At 45.8% G+C, this 19,702-nt stretch overlaps 1 protein-coding gene across 1 annotated transcript in view; it reads right to left on the reverse strand.

Moving 5' to 3' along the window:
• Positions 1-547: 547 nt before the first annotated feature.
• LOC144892394 (uncharacterized) overlaps positions 548-19,702 on the reverse strand; it is an 80,799-nt gene continuing 61,644 nt past the window's right edge. Inside the window, exon 8 of the mRNA XM_078778876.1 lies at positions 548-2,606. Within this exon, the coding sequence (XP_078635002.1) occupies positions 2,447-2,606 (160 nt within the window). The 3' untranslated portion in view covers positions 548-2,446. The remainder of the gene's footprint in view (positions 2,607-19,702) is intronic.

The following is a 19,702-nucleotide window of genomic DNA, read 5'->3' on the forward strand; positions in this document are numbered from 1 at the left end:
TTTCTCTACCATCATGACCATGATTCCACTCATCAAGATACCATCATGGTCCTCTTTTTCCTGCTTGTGGAACCAACTTCACACCCTTTTCAATCTTGTTCTTCTCCAGGTCTTCAAGACGGCTGTTAACCACCATCTCAAATAACTCCACATCCAAAACCATGATCGTTTCTACACCTGCTAAACCACCCCCACCCCTCCCAAAAATTTGCTTCATCTTTCAAAACAAAACTTTTTCAAAATAAAAAAAATCCATCTTATCCACCCTTTGCGTTCTTCCCGACACATCATCATTATCTGCATCCCTTGCTTGTCCATCTCGGTCTATTTTGTCCCTCTGCCCTGCCATTGGCATTTTCCCCTTCTGCTGTTCACTTTGTTATGTTGCATTCTGATCCATTCTGTGTTCTAGCTGTACCACGAGCCTTGACTATGTACATAATATAAATCTACAGTTGTCTCCAAAAATATTGGCACCCTTGCACTTTTTTCAAAGAACTCACCATTTTCTCCAAAAATAAGTTGAAATTGACAACATTATTTGGTGTTCACAATTCTTTATTTCACTGTTAATATTACAGAACCTTTGTTTTTGATTCAGAACTTAATATATCCTTTAAAATCAGAAAAGAAAAAGAAATTACATTGACAAAATTATTGACACCCAAACTTAATATTTGGTAGCACAGCCTTTGGACAAAACAAATTGCAGTCAAGCGCTTACTTTTGCCATGAATGAGCTTCCTACAGCTCTCGACTGGCAGTTTGACCCACTCTTCTTATGCAAACAGCTCGAGTTCTCCCAGATTTGAAGGGTGCCTTCTCCCAACTGCTGTTTTCAGATCTCCCCACAGGTGTTCAAAGGGATTTAGATCTAGATGCATTGCTGGCCACTTCAGAACAGTCCAGCGTTTTGTCTTGAACCATTCCAGGGTGCTTTTTGAAGTGTGTTTGGAGATCATTGTCCTGCTGCATGACCCATGACCTCCGACAGAGACCCAGCTTTCTGACATTGGGTTGAACATTGTGCTCCAAAATGCCTTGGTAATCTCCTGATTTCATGATGCTATGCACCCATTTAAGGTACCCAGTGCAAGAAGCAGCACAGCAACCCCAAAACATCACTGAACCTCCTCTATGTTTGACTGTATGGAAGGTGTTCTTTTCTTTGAGGGATTCATTTTGTTTCTGTCCACAGGACAACATAGAGATGATGTGCTTTACCAAAAAGCTCTAATTTGGTCTCATCTGTTCACAGGACATTCCCCCCGGAAGGATTTTGACTTGTTTAGGAGTGTTTTTACAATCTCCAGTCGGCTTACATATCTCTCTCTCTCTCTCTCTCTCATCAGTGGGGTCCTCCTGCGCCTCTGACCATAGAACCCCTTTTCATTGAGTTGGCGACGGATGGTGCGAGTTGAAACTGTCGTACCTTGTGTCTAAAGGTCAGCTTGAATCTGGTTGGCAGTTGATCAAGGTGCTTTCTCCACCATTCAAACAATCCTTCGCTGCAATCTTCGATCAAGTTTTCTCTCGTGGCCATGTCCAGGGAGGTTGGCTACAGTGCCATGGGCCTTAAACTTCCTGATAACATTGCATACGGTGGACACAGGAACATCAACGTCTCTGGAGATGCACTTGTGGCCCTGATATTGTCCATGCTTGGCTAAAATCTTGTGTCTGACCTCCTCAGACAATTCTCTGGTTTTCTTTCTTTTCTCCATGTTCATTGCGGTACACACAGTGACTCAAAACGGCAGAATGACTCCTTTTCTCTACTCAAACTGGTTGAATGAGTGATTTTTATATTGCAGGCACCTGCAACCTGATTTTTATATTGCAGGCACCCAGGTGAGTTCAATTCCAAAGTAAAGGTGAATCACCTGCTTGAAGTCCAATTATTTCTAACAACTTCTAAAAGGTGCCAATATTATTGTCTGGGCCATTTTAGGATTTCTGTGTGGAATAAGCTAAGATTTAGTCATTTTTACAGCTTTTCTTTTTGTTCAACTGCAAACCAAAGAAATACATATGTGGATACCAAAATATTTTTTAATTTCAACAATTGTCTGGAAGAAATGGTGCATTATTTCATAACAGTGCAAGGGTGCCAATATTTTTGGCCACGACTGTACAGTGTACACATATACAAACACACACACACACACACATACATACACACACACACACACACACACACACACACACACACACACACGAAGGAAGTTCAAATTCTGAGCATCACTGAATACATTTTAATGAAAAATTCCAGGCAGCATCATCATTTTAAGCAAGCATCAAGTATTAACTTACGATGCACATTGCTTTTAACAAGAAGATATTAGCGATGACTTTGGAGAACATGTAAAATTAGCAGCACCATCACCAATATTTATTTACCCCAAAACTTGAAAAAAAATTTGCACGGCTGAAAGATCCTGAGTAATTATTTGGACACTTCCACCTGGATACCACAGAGGATCAAGTGGTCAACCCGATCCAGGATTTTAAGTACGACATAGCGGGCTTCATTATCTCCATCATCAAAAGTGAAAGTTCTATTACTCCCAGGTGGTATAAAGATGTTTCTTCCATCATGAGCGCACCTAATGAGAAATGAGGAATAAGTAATTAATAGTTGAGTAAGTTTGATTTTGATCTCAAGCATTTTTCCTAGGTTGCCCGCAGAAAGTTTTTTTTTTCTGGTCGAATAGCAAAGCAAAGATGATGATGGCGTTATGAAAGTTTAAAAGTGTTTGAAGAGCCATTGATTGATGTTCACAATTCCTTCAACTTACGATACACTTGTGTGTGTATATACGTATGTGTGTACATGTATATATATATATATATATACTGTATATACAGTCACGTGAAAAAGTAAGTACACCCCATGTAAAGTTTTGACTTTTTCAACATATTTCAACATTCAGCTATTTGATCTTCATTTCAACAATATTGACAGATAGAGGTGATGTAATTTAACAAATATCATGAAACATTTACATTTTGTAGTCCATTGTATAATTTAAATAAACATAAATGCAAATTTCGCATGTGGAAAAAGGAGAACTTTTTTCTCCTCTTCAATGGTTAAATTAATGGAGGAAAAAGTTTTATTTATGGTCTCATGTATGATGCCCACCTCATCAGAGTGACAGATGACAAATGTGTCATCCACGTACCGGAACGAAACACGTGATTGCACTAACAGGGCTGGAATGGTGCGTTCCTCCAAATCCTCCATCACCATGTTGGCAATCACAGCCGATACCGGGGAACCCATAGCGGTGCCATAAACCCGCTTGTAATATACCTCATTAAATACAAAGTAGGTGGAAGAGAGGCAGGTAGAAAGCATGTCACAGACGTCCATCAGGCTTAACGCTCCAGCAGTCTCTTTCCATCGATCATCTTCCATCAAACGCCGGTTTGCCACCTCAATCGCCAGGGCTATGGGCACGTTGGTAAATAAAGACACAACATCAAACGAAACCATGGTCTCATGTGCTTCGATGGTGAGCTGCTTCACTCTTTCAGCAAATGCTGTGCTATTGTGCACGGTTCGCTCTGTTGTCACCACCAAATGCTTCAAAATGTTTGCCAAACACTTGTATAGAGCATATGATGGACCATTAATACAGGAAACGATTAACCGTAGCAGAAATCCCTCTTTGTGCACTTTCGGTAGCCCGTAGGCCCTGGGAGCCACGCCCTTACTGCTGTACAGACGTTTGTACGCTGCAGCTGATAGTCTACCCTGGGAACACCTTGTTCTTTAAATGTCCCCAAAGGAAATAATCACATGGTGTGAGGTCAGGTGATCTTGGCGGCCATTCCACTGCATGGTTGAGGGCGATGACTCGGTCTCCAAAGAGTTCCCTCAGTCGATCTCGGACAGCGATAAGACGATGTTCTGGGGCGCCGTCTTGGGCCCACCAGAGATATCTGAAGACACCATGAACCTGTCGCTCAAAGTTCTCCTCCAGCTGCGGTAAAACTTCATCATTGATCATCTGCAGATACCTGTCACCATTGACATTCCTTTGAAAGAAAAATGGTCCGATCACCTGACCACTTCCAAAAAGTCCCAACCAAACAGTCCACTTTTGTCGATTCATGTTGGTGTCAAAATAAAATTCCAGGGGTTGTCCTGTCGGTGCATATTCAAGAACATTATGGGTATTGACCTTGCCGTCCATGGCGAAAGCAGCTTCGTCGCCGATAACGAGATACCGCAGGAAATTGACATCTGCTTCGCAACGTGATATCAACCATCTGGCAAGCACCAGCCTCCTGGCAAAATCCCCTGGCGTAAGTTGATGCCGGATGTGAATCCGATATGGATGTTGGTGGAGGTCCAGTCTTTTGATTCGGTTGAATGTTGCCGAAGGCAATCCCGTCCCATTTCGTCTTGCGTTGGTATCCCAAGGATGCTCCAAAACTTGCTGCCTCACTGCTGCAATGTTCATTTCCGATTGCCCAGTGCGCCTCCTACCAGAATTGTCCTTGTTGCGGTTGAGGCTAGTGCCATGCTCTTGGTATTTTCTAACATTCGCCCAGATGGTTTTGGCTGCTGGAGGCTCCCGTTCTGGGAAACGTTCCCTGAACGCATCATGAGTTCGCTGCAAACTTCCAGTTTGGTGAAAGGTTGTAACCACGAAGGTCCGCTGTTCAGTCATAAGTTGAACCATTTTTTCAATGACTCAGACTGCCTCTAAACCCATACACTGTAGGCCCATCTTAAATACCCATCTTAAACAAAGGATGATGCAACCGACGATTACCAGACCAGCTTAACAATTTTACATAATCAACTTGGCAGTCGACAAGTAATGCATCCATTTCAAACTGTCTTGCACTGATTCGCCAAACTTGTAAAAATGCGATTTGAACTTGTCATTTTCAATGAACATGTACATGTGTGACAATGACAATGTGACAATGTGACATGTACATGTGTGTGTGTGTGTGTGTTTTCATGTGTGACAGCAATGATACATGTAAGGCATCAATGGAAAGCTGAGGATGTCCTCATAATTGGTAAACCACATGTAAATTGTCAAACTAAATAACCTTTGCATATTAACCCCTTTAATTCGGATTACCGTTTTTTTGATATGCACTGTAGAAAGCCTGGTGTTGGCTTAGCGGTTAGGGTGCTGGCTTGGGATCCTGGGATCCTGAGTTCAAATCCCGGTCTATCGCTGAATTAACGCCATGGGGGTTGACTCAGCCTGTCATCTCTCTGAGGTCAGCAAATTGCGTACCAGCTTGCCTGGATGAATGATCCCGGTGTGTAACCCGATTTAGAATAGGTGCACTGTATCCCTGCGCATCGTAAGAGATGACGAAGGGTTGGTTTCAGGAAGGGCATCCGGCCATAAAAACATTTCCTCAAACAGGGAACCATGATTGTCATGGGACCCGCAAGGCTAAGCCCTGCCCGAGCGGGGGAAATTGGCTTGAAAACGATCATTCATTCATACAAAGTATTCAGACCCCTTCACTTTTTTCACATTTTGTTATGTTGCAGCCTTATGCTGAAATCGTTTAAATTCATTTTCCCCTCATCAATCTACACTCAATATCCCATAATGACAAAGAGAAAACAGGATTTTAGAAAGTTTTGCAAGTTTATTAAAAAGAAAAAACTGAAATATCATCGTGACATAAGTATTCAGACCCTTCGCTATGACACTTGAAATTTAGCTCAGGTGCCTCCCATTTCTCTTGATCATCTTTGAGGTGTTTCTCCACCTTGATTGGAGTCCACCTGTGGTAAATTCAATTGATTGGACATGATTTGGAAATGCACACACCTGTCTATATAAGGTCTTACAGCTGACAAGGCATATCAGAGCAAAAACCAAGCCATGAGGTCGAAGGAACGAACTGCAGTGCTCAGAGACAGAATTGTGTCAAGGCACAGATCTGGGGAAGCCGACAAAAAATTCTGCTGCATTGAAGGTTCCCAAGAGCACAGTGACCTCCATCATTCTTAAATGGAAGAAGTTTGGAACAACCAGGACTCTTCCTAGAGCTGGCCGCCCGGCCAAACTGAGCAATCGGGGGAGAAGGGCCTTGGTAAGAGAGGTGACCAAGAAACCGATGGTCACTCTGGCTGAGCTCCAGAGATCCTGTGTGGAGATGGGAGAAACTTCCAGAAGGACAACCATCACTGCAACACTCCACTGATCTGGGCTTCATGGCAGAGTGGCCAGACGGAAGCCTCTCCTCAGTGAAAAACACATGAAAGCCCGCTTGGAGTTTGCAAAAAAGCACCTAAAGGACTCTCAGACTGTGAGAAACAAGATTCTGTGGTCTGATGAAATCAAGATTGAACTGTTTGGCTTCCGTCTGGCCACTCTGTCATAAAGCCCAGATCGGTGGAGTGTTGCAGTGATGGTTGTCCTTCTGGAAGTTTCTCCCATCTCCACACAGGATCTCTGGAGCTCAGCCAGAGTGACCATCGGGTTCTTGGTCACCTCTATTACCAAGGCCCTTCTCCCCCGATTGCTCAGTTTGGCCGGGCAGCCAGCTCTAGGAAGAGTCCTGGCTGTTCCAAACTTCTTCCATTTAAGAATTATGGAGGCCACTGTGCTCTTGGGAACCTTCAATGCAGCAGAGATTTTTTTGTAGGTTTCCCCAGATCTGTGCCTCGACACAATCCTGTCTCTGAGCTCTGCAGGCAGTTCCTTCGACCTCATGGCTTGGGTTTTGCTCTGATATGCATTGTCAGCTGTGAGACCTTATATAGACAGATGTGTGCCTTTCCATATCATGCCCAATCAATTGAATTTACCACAGGTGGACTCCAATCAAGGTGTAGAAACATCTCAAAGATGATCAAGAGAAATGGGAGGCACCTGAGCTAAATTTCAAGTGTCATTGCAAAGGTTCTGAATACTTATGTCAATGTGATATTTCAGTTTTTTCTTTTTAATAAATTTGCAAAACTTTCTAAATTCCTGTTTTCTCTTTGTCATTATGGGGTATTGAGTGTAGATTGATGAGGAAAAAAATGAATTTAAACGATTTCAGCATAAGGCTGCAACATAACAAAATGTGAAAAAAGTGAAGGGGTCTGAATACTTTCTGAATGCACTGTATATACAGTGCATATATATACATATTTTTCGTTGTTGTTGTTGTTGTTGTTGTTGTTGTTTGCGAAGCCTGGTGTTGGCTTAGCGGTTGGGGTGCTGCCTTGAGATCCTAGGATCCTGAGTTTGAATCCTGATTGATCGCTGAATGAATGCCAGGGGGGTTGACTCAGCCTGTCATTCTTCCGAGGTCGGCAATTTGCCCCGGTTTGGAATAGGTACACCGTATCCCTGCATGTTGTAAGATCTGACTAAAGGGTTGGCATCAGGAAGGGCATCCGGCCATAAAAACATTGCCTCAAAAAGGGAACCATGATGATCATCATGGGGCCCGCATGGCTAACCCACACTCTAGCAGGGAAAATAGACCTAAAAAGGGAGGAAAAAATTATACTGTATATATTTTTGTGGTTTTGGGAAACGGCTAAGAAGTAATGGCAACCACCATACAGGTCCCTTGGAATAATTATATCATAGCAGAACATTATCTTCGGCAATTCCCCTTATTTCAGGTTAGTATGTCATTATGTGTTGGGGAGGGAAAGACAGGCCCTCCACTCATAAGGGGAAGACAGGCAGATGCACAAAGATTGCATCCTCAGATATTGATTCAAAGTCTTGAAGGACAGATGACAGGCCAAAGACCATTGGGATATGCACCAGGTAAAAGTCCCTTCGAGAAGGCTTGTGGGGGCAGGGGAAGCAACACCCCATCAATCGGCAGCTTGGAAAACACCCTAAAACAGCCCCCACCTCTCGCCAAGGCTGAACAAAAAGGCCTTGCACACGTGCCTCTCCCGCTTGGCCGGTGTCTTTCCACCTCCTCTGCACGTGTGCATGTCTCTCTTGGCCTGGACTTTGTTCTCCATGCGTGTGCCTGCATAATGCTCTCTGCTGGATAGAAAGGCCTGGGACTTTGTTCGCTCTGGACGTGTTTTTTCCCACTCTTTGTGCATGTCTTGGCAGACGATCTCTCTCTCTCTCTCTCTCTCTCTCTCTCTCTCTCTCTCTCTCTCTCTCTCTCTCTCTGCTTCCTCTTGCTGCATGAGGCCACAACGTACTCTTTCTCTACACAAGGCCACGACGTACTCTTACTGTGCACGGGATCACGATGTGCTCTCTCTCCACGTGTACTGTCTCTTACTTGCACGTTTCCCGATGCAATCACCTGCTCAAGTTTGTGCTGAGGATTGCCTTTACCTGCCCAAGTTCGTGCTGAGGATCGCCTTTACCTGCTCGTGTTCATGCTGGGGATCGCCTTTGCCTCTTTGTGTTTGTGCTGAGGATCACCTTTACCTACTCAAGTTTGTGCTGATGATTGCCTTTGCCTGCTCAAGTTCATGCTGAGGATCGCCTTTACCTGCTCATGTTCATACTGGGGATCGCCTTTGCCGCTTTGTGTTTGTGCTGGAGATCACCTTTGCCTGCTCATGTTCGTGTTGCGGATTGCCTTTGCCTGCTCGGGTTCGTGCTGGGGATCGCCTTTGCGTGCTTGTGTTCGTGTTGCGGATCGCCTTTGCCTGCTTGTGTTTACTGGGGATCGCCTTTGCCTCTTTGTGTTTGTGCTGGGGATCACCTTTGCCTGCTCATGTTCTTGTTGCGGATCGCCTTTGTCTGCTCATGTTCGTGCTGGGGATCGCCTTTGCCTGCTCATGTTCGTGCTGGGGGTCGCCTTTTCCTCCTCGTGTTTGTGCTGAGGATCGCCTTTGCCTGCTTGTGTTTACTGGGGATCGCCTTTGCCTCTTTGTGTTCATGCTGGGGATCACCTTTGCCTGCTCGTGTTCGCATTGTGGATCGCCTTTGCCTGCTCGTGTTCATGCTGAGGATCACCTTTTCCTGCTCGTGTTCGTGCTGGGGATCGCCTTTACCTGCTCGTGTCGGGGACTGCCATTTGCTGGCCTGGTGCTCGTTAGTGAAGTCAAGACAAAGGTCGTCGCGAGGAGAAGCGTTTGGTAACATCGTGGCCATTTTGCTAGCAGGATCCCAACGCTCGTTCCTCCTCCCCTCCCCCATAAATGTGTGCTGGGCGCCCTTGTTGTGTTTATTTGTAGTGATCGTCATAAGGCATAGAATAAGCTAAGTTTCTGCCTCTTGTCCTTTTTTTCTTTCCTACCGATAAGTTGCACTGTATATATTTGTAAATAAATCAAATTGTTAAACATTTCCTTGCCCTCTGTCCGTGAATGTCTTTTCTTCCATTGGTCCACCATTGCTTGCACTCAGAGTAGTGATCGGCCGTAGGAAAATTAGCATCAGCCTGGCGTGTAGCAACAGTGGCTTGGCCGTCTAAATTTCCATCCAGGAACAAAAGACAGTGGTACACTGCCGAAGGGAAGGTACGTTCCCCGATTGAAACCGTCACGAGTCACGTGGTACAGGTAAGCGGTGTCAGACGATTGGACCCTGCTATCAAGCGACAGACCAATTGGCGTTCGTGGTTGATGGTTCGCAACCTGCCGAAGTATGATGTCATTCATGTGTGGCAGCCTCAGGTCCGGTAAGTTCGGGAGGGAACAAAGGCGAACCCCCTCGTAGTAGACCCCGAACCCTGGGCCATAACAATATATTGTTACGGATCCAGGGGACGGCACTCCTGTTAGCAAGGGGGGGTTAATCCCCTTGTCCTGTTAAGCTGGCCGTCCGACCGGTCCTGGTACTTGTAACGCTCTTTTGCGGGGTGGGATTGATCAGGGTTATTGGTCCAGGTATTATCCCGAATACCTTTATCAATCTCTCCGCAAAACAGGGAGATAAGTACCGCTCGAACCACAGACAAGATGGTATTTGCCGAGCGGTTTAGCAATCGACGGTTCGAGCCATTATCAATGGACTAAACCTGATTAAAAGCGGTTCGGCCAAAATCGCGCCACAGGTACTCAATTGACAGAAATCACGAAAGCGATCGGACAAGAATGAAACCAAAGAATAAGGAGGAACAGGTATTTATTAATTATTTACACAAAACCAAAGAAAGAGAAACGAAAGTAATTTACAGAAGAAGAAGAAGACACAGAGCAAACCTTAAAACAAGCTTATATTATACCTCAGACAACAAACAGGACAGACAACGGACGTACACGACAAGGGGAATTGGCAGGAAGGAATGGCTGGAAGGAGAAGGTCCAGGCAGACGACAGGGCAGGAAGGTCCGGGCAAATGCACAGCGTCGAGGTTGGCTCCAGTCCATGCTCCGGGCTCGAGGCGAAGCCCGGCGGCAGCTGCACGTATCCGTTTCACACGGGCTGACAACGTGAATAGATGGCGTACTGTCAGCGGACCCACTCTTCTGCCTCACGATCCTTCACACTCAGCTCTCCGTTCTTTGATGTCGTGACGCACTCATCCCTCTCACTTATCTGCGTAAGCAGTCCCTCTTCTTGCTTTTATTGCCCTCTCCGAAATCAAGCCGCCAGCTCCGATGACACGCCTACCGGTTGGCTCACCTCGGCGCTGGTTGGTCGGTTAGGGCTGGCTGACTCCACCTCTGATGACGAGCTGATGCCACGCCCGTGATTTGGCAGCTCCTCCCCCCTTCTACTCCGAGACGGAGCACATGGGCAATGGCGTCTTGCGGGATAGAAAACCATTCGCACCGCTTTTGAAGGGAACTTTGGAGAGCGGAGATGATTGGGGAAATTGAAAGGGGACCTATCTTATTTGATTAATGCAACGTAGAGTCAAACTATTGGAAACACAGCCTTACCTGAAACATATAACGAAATAACTACGAAGAAGGCCTATGGTTCGCTACGTGTTGCGATGTGGACTAACTAGGGGACGACCTTTGACCTTTACAATGAATGGAGGTATTAACAAAAAGAATTATTTACAAAGGGGTATATTTACAACAATTTACAAAGTGCAGGGTTCTCAAAACCCCAACAATATGTATGTATGTGTGTGTATATATATATATATATATATATATATATATATATATATTGTTACAGACACGACTTTGATGTTAAGGTGGGCCGAGCGGAATGGCCGTCGTGTCCGCACAAATTACCCGATTATACTCGACGTTGACGAAGTCGCGTTACGCTGGCTCAATAAGAAAAAAGAAGACACCCGGCTGGATTATAATGACAGACACTAATGTTTCGATTCTCAATTATATTCGTACGGAAAAGGTTAGATTACAGGGGCTAGAGGTATATCACAGGAAGACAGGCACTTAGACACACTCTTATATTAACCCCGGACAGACGACAGGTAAACGGGACAAGGCTGACTCACACGGGGGTTGATGGCAGGAAAGCGGGTATCGATGGCTCAAGGTGCACTCTTGGCTCAAAGCAGGGTACAGTCCGGTCCAAAGATGCGGGGAGGTCACAGCGCTCGGAGGGGACGTTCTTTCTCAGGCGGGTCTTTCTCTCTCAGCGATCGCAGGCAACGTTCTTTCTCAGGCGGGGCGCATCTGACTCAGCGCTCGCAGGTACCTCTTTCTCCAGCTGGGGGCGCATCTCTTCTCACTTCCGGTAAGTCGCCACGTATATCCGGCGGGGAGTGACACGCCCTCGGCTCGCTAGCGCCGCCCCAGATGGAATCGGTCCGCCCTTCTGATTGGGTGCGGGGGGTTACCAGGCTCCGCCCTTGAGGAGGAGCTGACAGCCAGCCCCTCCGTGGTAACCCCGTGGAGCGCGTGGTCAATGGCGCTAATCGAGCCGGTGTGAGGACGCATCCTCCCCCGCGCCGCCGCCATCTCCTCTGTTGTTGTTGTAATTGTTGGGGAAGAAGATGGAAGGAGGTATGGGAGAGGTCCTAAACTCACTACTCATGCCATATAATCACATTCTGGTGCAACGAAGAGTCATAATTAATGGAAACGAGGCCTTAACTGACATAGACTTGCCTCACACTCCTCTCCAATCGTGCCTCACACTCCCCTCCAATCACTCCTCTCCAATCGTGCCTCACACTCCTCTCCAATCACGCCTCACACTCCTCTCCAATCGTGCCTCACACTCCTCTCCAATCGCGCCTCACACTCCTCTCCAATCGCGCCTCACTCGCCTCTCCAATCGGCTTTCCCCGTCTCGTTTCTCTCCTTTTTCTCCCGTCTCGTTCTTTTTCTTGCTCCAAATCGGCCCGTCGGAATCGGAAATCGGCCCGTCTCGCCCGTCGGCCCGTCGGAATCGGAAATCGGCCCGTCTTGCTTTTGTGCTTGTGCGTAAATAAATTGTGTTCATGACACCATTTCTGGTGTTGGGCTAGCGGCTAGGGTGCCGGCTTAGGATCCTGGGTTCGAATCTCGGTCGATCGCCGAATTAATGCCAGGGGGGTTGACTCAGCCTGTCATCCTTCCGAGGTCGGCTAATTGAGTACCAGTTCACTGGTAATTCCCTGTTTGTCGTTGAAGGCGGCAAAAAGGGTTGGCGTCAGGAAGGGCATCCGGCCGTAAAACATTGCTTCAAAAAGGGGACAAAAAAACAACAACTACCACGGTCCCCGAAAAGGCCAACCCCCGCTTTGCGGGGAAAAATGGCCTCTAAACGGTGGTTTTTACACCATTTCTGGATCTGATGACTTGCCAGTAACCATTTTGTAAAAATGAATGTGCAGCATCTAACTCAATATGTCGAAATGTCACACACATCCATGCCCGTGGGATTCCCACGGGTGACCCCGCAAGTTTGCATTGACGTTCGTCGATGGACTCGTTCGCCCGTCTCATTCGTTTTCTTGCTGCATCCTGTTCAAGTCTGCGTTCTTCATCGATCGTCTCATTCATTTTGGAAATAGAAGTTTCCACGCAGCGCATGAATTGTCACGATCCTCAAGAGCAATTTGTCTCGTAATCATCAAATGATAAATGGCAAGTAAATTATATTGTGGAAAATTAAAGATTTCAAATAAACCTATTTAAAGTGTATTCGCACATAACTAATTTTAAAAAACGAAGAAATATCTCTCGGTAATTTCCTGAAACATATTTTACTTCCGGCTAATAATGTTGAATTAAATAAAAACGAAGAAATATATGTCGGCATCATTGTTGACGTTTTTGTGACGACTGTCATCAAACGAAAAAGTAATATATCTTAACGGAAAAGCAAAAGCGAATTTTTAATATATATCGACACGTTGCCGTCGGTGTCATGTTGGGCGGTGTATGATACACCATGACGCGATTTTTAAAAATATATCTCTGCATTTTCCCGCGTGTGTGGAATGTTCTCAATTATTGCTGACACCGAGTCCAAAACCATCGATAAAAATGAAATCATATGGTGAGTTAGATTGGAGATAAAGGCGTGAGAGAGACTCAATGGCCTTGAAGTTGAAGTTACAGGCGTTTGAGAATTCATTTCGTTCTATAAACGGCAACTTTCATTGGATTTCCTTCCCGTTTTTTTTCAACCGAGTCGAAAACTATGTTAGCGACTGTGAAAAATGAAATGATATATCGAATTTTTAATATGTATCGACACGTTGCCGTCAGTGTCATGTTAGGCGGTGTATGATACACCATGACGCGATTTTAAAAAATATATCTGCATTTTCCCGCGTGTGTGGAATGTTCTCAATTATTGCTGACACCGACTCTAAAACCATCGATAAAAATGAAATCATATGGTGAGTTAGATTGGAGATAAAGGCGTGAGAGAGACTCAATGGCCTTGAAGTTACAGGCATTTGAGAATTCATTTCGTTCTATAAACGGCAACTTTCATCGGATTTTCTTCTCGTTTTTTTTCAACCGAGTCTAAAACTATGTTAGCGACTGTGAAAAATGAAATGATATATCGAATTTAAAATAGATATCGACACATTACCGTCGGTGTCATGTTGGGCGGTGTATGATACACCATGACGCGATTTTAAAAAATATATCTCTGCATTTTCCCGCGTGTGTGGAATGTTTGTGGAAAATTAAAGATTTCAAATAAACCTATTTAAAGTGTATGCGCACATAACTAATAAAAAAAACGAAGAAATATCTCTCGGTAATTTCCTGAAACATATTTTACTTCCGGCTAATATGTTGAATGAAATAAAAACGAAGAAATATATGTCGGCATCATTGTTGACGTTTTTGTGACGACTATCATCAAACGAAATAGTAATATATCATAACGGAAAAGCAAAAGCGAATTTTTAATATATATCGACACATTGCCGGCGGTGTCATGTTGGGCGGTGTATGATACACCATGACGCGATTTAAAAAAATATATCTCTGCATTTTCCCGCGTGTGTGGATTGTTCTCAATTATTGCTGACACCGAGTCTAAAAGTAAAACCATCGATAAAAATGAAATCATATGGTGAGTTAGATTGGAGATAAAGGCGTGAGAGAGACTCAATGGCCTTGAAGTTACAGGCCTTTGAGAATTCATTTCGTTCTATAAACGGCAACTTTCATCGGATTTTCTTCCCGTTTTTTTTCAACCGAGTCTAAAACTATGTTAGCGACTGTGAAAAATGAAATGATTTATCGAATTTGATTTGAAATAAAACTGGGGGAGAGCAAGACACCACGGGCCTACAAAACAGGACTCAAAGCTATGCGAGTTAATAAAATGGTGGATATTTGTTTATAGCCACTCCCAGAATGGGTGGAGCTATGGGTGGAGCTACTCTGCAAACCGAGTAAGCCACACCCCGGACAGACACCCAACAGATAGACAGACAGACAGACAGAATCATCTACGGCTATTATAATATAGATATTGTTACGAATTTGAGAAAGTGTAAAGAATGTGAGAATTATGGTTTTGTTGTGTGTAACTGACCCTCGTAATGTAAAGAAAGGTCGAAGCTCGTCCTCTTAGTTAATTCCATAAACCTACACACAGGACACCATATATCCTTTTAACTAGTTAGTCCCTTATTCTATGTAGGCTAAGGATGTGTTTCCCAATAGTTTGACTCTTCATTGCACCAAATTAAATAAGAGTAGGCCCCTCCGACACCCCATGGCAGCTTCCAAGTGCCAGGTTTGCCACTTTGCTGCAATTGACTCTTTAGGCACTTTGCTGCATTTTCATCTCCCGTCCACTTTGCTGCATTTGACGCCATTACGCACGAGGTAACGACGAAGAAGAAAGGCGGGTCTCCACCTCGTCATAGAGGGGAGGAGTAAGTCGGCCCCGCTCATCCAACCCAGAACGAGGGGTTTGGCTTGAGAGAGCGGAGAGAGAACGCTTGGGGGAGGTTCGCAAAGGGTGAAGGGCGGGGCCTATATAACCCGCCGCGGGACGCTCCCCACGGAGATGAGCTGAGATGAGCAGATGAGCTTTTTGGAGAAGATTGAGGTCCGAAGAAGATTGAGAGAGAGGTGCGGCAGATGCGCGATCCAGCTAAAGCAGCCGAGAGAGAACGAGACGTGAGGGGGTGCTGATACTGAGCAATACGCCGAGACCCTCTAGGCCCTATTGCCGGCTGTGGAGACGCGGAGCTGCCACCTGCTGTTCGCTTCGAGCACGGAACGTGGACCTCGACGGTGTGGAATTGCCCGGACCTTCCTGCCCTGCCATCGGCTTGGACCTTCTCCTCCCTCCAGTGATTCCTGCCATCAATTCCCCCGTGTAAGTGTGCCCGTTTGTCCGTCTTTCATGTTGTCTTGGGGTATTAATTAAGACTGCCATAATATAAGCTAATCATTGCCCTATGTCTCCTGCTCCTTCAATTGCCTTATAAATCATCTTTCTTTTCCTTTCTGCTTAGTGTGTATAAATAGTAATAAATCTTGTTATTCCCTACTTTGTTTTTACTTCTTCATGCTCTTTCGGTCGCTTTAGAGGTTTCCATATTGAGTGTACGTGGCGCGATTCGGCCAACGTTCAGGATCGGGTTTAGTGAAGGCTAATGACTCGAACTTCGGGTTGCTAAAAACCGCTCGGCAACTAACTAAACCATCCAAACCGGGGTTCGAGCGGTACGTGTCTCCCTAGTCTGCGGAGGGACGGATAAAGGTATTCGGGATAGACCCTGGACCCATAACCCTGATCCGTTCCATCCTGCGGGATAGCGTTACAAGTACCAGGACCGGGGAGACGGCCAGCTTAACAGGACAAGGGGCTAATCACCCCTTGCTAATGGGAGAGCCGTCCCCCGTATCCGTAACAATATATATATATATATATATATATATATATATATATATATATATATATATATATATATATATATTGTTGCGGTTTTGAGAACCCACACTTGTAACATCATTAAAGGTTAAAGGTAGCACCCCATAGGTAGGCCACAAGCAACACGTAGGTCACCTTAGGACATCAGCTATTTCTTAGTATGTGTTAGATAAGGCTATTCCCAGTAGTTGCATCTGCATTATGTCAAACAAATAAGAATAGGCCCTTTCGTTCATTCCATTCATTTTGGCAGCCTCCTTTCCAAGCGACGCCATTAAGCACTCTACAGTCTATGCCCCATCGGCTCTCCCAAATTGTTACGCGCCTTTGCCAGCACCCTTCGCTGCCTTTGGGCTTGCTCAACCCCGCCATAAGCCACGAGGTGAAGCTTGGAAAAAGGGGGCGGAGCGCCAGGATGGAGGTGTGGCCACGTCAACCAACCATCAAGGCGGGGCCGGTAAGCCAACACCAGCCAACCAGGGCTGAGGTGAGGTCGCTTGACTGGGCGTGGTTTTGGCTTCGAGAGCGTTTGCTTGCTTGAGATATAAAAGCACGCATGCAAAGCCCTCATAAGGACTTATTGGGAGAGCGCACTGCGAGAGGACTTATCGTGGTTGGGAGGACTCGCTGGGGAAGAAGGACTTATCGTGGTTGGAAGGACTGATGAGAAGAGCTTGTGTTAAAAAGGATTTGTTGGGAGAGCGCATTGAAAGAGGACTGTGCACAGAAAGCTGATCGTGGTTGAAAGGACTCGTGAGGAAGGTGCAGTGTGATAAGAACTTACGAAGCAGCACTCATTGTGGAAGGAATTGCGCTTCACGAGAGGGCTGACTGGGCGAGCGCGCGGCACGCATTTGCCGAGAATTGCAGCGTGCAGGACATAGGGGAGGGGGCGCTTTGAGCGAGTAAGACCGGTAGCGCGAGTACAAAAGCGCCGGTACACAAATTACGTATGCCGATAGCCCAAGCTTACCTTTCCCCGTCACGACAATGGTCCGCTCACGCTACGCTACACGGAGAACTGCCTGCCGGGTTTCATTGCCTGGAACGAGTCAAGGACCGGAGCCTGGACTCCATCGCCGGACCTTCCACCCTACCATCTACATCCCCGCGTGAGTTTGAAGTCTGAGACCGAATCTGAGAGTGAGCGGGCCCGAGTCCAAGGGAATAGAATAAGACTGTTTAAGACTGCCCTGTGTACTTTTCCTTCCTCTTTCTTTCCTGTACATTCTTTCGTTTCCTCTTCATTGTACAAATTGTAAATAAATTACCTTGTTCTTCCTGGTTTCTTCCTAAATTCGATCGTCCTCGTCTTTTCTCCATTGGGTAAGCATGGCACGACTATAACCGCTCCAATCGGATTAGTCCTTGTTAACGGCCCGAATCGCAGCTCGCTTCGCTCCGTGTGTCCACTAACGCCGTGGTTCAGGCGGGAGTTATTTCCTTGCTTTACGGTCGGTGGTAGTACTTAGGTAATAGGGCTAAAAAATCGACCAACAACCCTATTTACCACCGACCGGAAGGAACGTGATAACTTCGGATCCCGTCGGCCCGATAAAAGACAAGGGGATTAATCCCCCCTTGATAAGGGGAGAGCCGATGTCGGAGATCCGCAACAATATATATTGTTGCGGATCTCGGACGTCGGCGCTCCCCTTATCAAGGGGGGGGGGGGGGTGAGGGGAGTTAATCCCCTTGTCTTTTTATCTGGCCGACCCGAGTCCTCAGAAGTTATAACGTTCCTTCTGGTCGGTGGTAAATAGGGTTGTTGGTCGAGTCTTAGTCCAATTACCTAAGTACTACCACCGGCCGTAAAGCAAGGAGATAACTCCCGCTCGAACCACGGATATTGGTGGAAACGCCGAGCGGATAGCGATCCGTGATCCGAGCCGTTAACAATGGGACTAAACCCGATTATGGCGGTTCTGATCGTGCCACGTTTACCCAATGGAAGAAAAGACTAATGCGATCGGATAATAGCAAAACCAGAAAGAGCAGGGCAATTTATTTACAATTTACAAGAAGAAGAGGAAACGAAAGAATATACAAGATAGGAAGAGGAAGAAGCAGGACACAGGGCAGTCTTAAAACAGTCTTATCCTTAATACCCAGGACAAACGTACACACTCACACGGGGATTGTAGATGGTAGGGCGGAAGGTCCGGCGATGGGCTCCAGGCACCGGTCGGCTCCAGTCCAGGCTCCGGTCCAGCGGGCGAAACCCGGCAGGCAGCTCCACGTGTAGTTGAATGCGACCGGACAATTTATATAATGGGGGGAAGCTGGTGTCCTATCGCGTATGTAATATGTGCACCCTTGTGCCAAATTCCCCCTCTCCAAAGTCCTCTTAATCAGCGTGCCATATATCTCATGAGTCCTTCTCAATGTGCTCTTTCCCAGAAGTCCTTTGTAATGCATGCTGCCACTGTGAGTCCTCTTGGTAAATGTGCTCGCTGGCAAGTCCCCCGTGCAGTCCTGTGAAAGGGCTTTGCGCTCGTGCTTATATAACTCGACCAGCAATCGCTCCAGCTTGCGACCAGCAAAAGCCACGCATGTTAGCGATGTCACCTCAGCCCTGGTTGGCTGGTGAGGGCTTACCGGCTCTGCCTTTGACGGCTGGGTGACGGGCCACACCTTCTTCTTGGCGTTCCGCCCCCTTTTTCCGGCTTTACCTCGTGGCTTATGGCGGCGTTGAGCGAGCTCACGGGCAACGAAGGCTGCCGCTGCTGGCAGAGGCGCGTACCAATTTGGGAGAGCCATAGGGCAGACTGAAGTGCGCGTAATGGCGTCGCTTGGAGAGGGAGGTTGCAAAAATGAACAGAATGGGGCCTACTTCTTATTTGATTGACACAACACAGAGTCGACTATTGGGAACACGGCCTTATCTAAACACATATTAATGAAATAACTGAAGTCCTATGGTGACTTACGTGTTGCTGTGGCCTATCTAGGGGTGCTACCTTTAACCTTTAATGATGTTGAATTTATTTACACGAGTGAGGGTTCTCAAAACCGCAACAATATATATATATATACTGTATGTATATATATATATATATATATATATATATATATATATATATATATATATATATATATATATATATATATATATGTATGTATGTATGTATGTATGTATGTATGTATGTATGTATGTATGTATATATATATATATATATATAATAATTCATTTATTTTGTATAGCGCTTTTCAAGAAGCCCAAAGGCGCTTTGACAGAGTGGAAAACATAATGCATAACAATACATGAAAACAACAATTGCAAAAAGACGAATCAATAGGGAAATATTTAAAGCAAAAGGAGGGAGAAGGAGAAGAGATAGTCAGGGGTTAAATGCTGTGGGTTGAATGTTGAATGCAGTGTTGAACAGGTGGGTCTTTAGTGATGTTTTGAATGTGGTGAGTGAGGAGGAGTCTCTGATGGTGTGAGGTAGTGAGTTCCAGAGGGTGGGAGCAGCGATGGAGAAGGCCCTGTCCCCCCAGGAT

This window comes from Myxine glutinosa, chromosome 5 (assembly GCF_964187855.1).
Source record: "Myxine glutinosa chromosome 5, kmMyxGlut1.1, whole genome shotgun sequence".
Lineage (NCBI taxonomy): Eukaryota > Metazoa > Chordata > Myxini > Myxiniformes > Myxinidae > Myxine > Myxine glutinosa.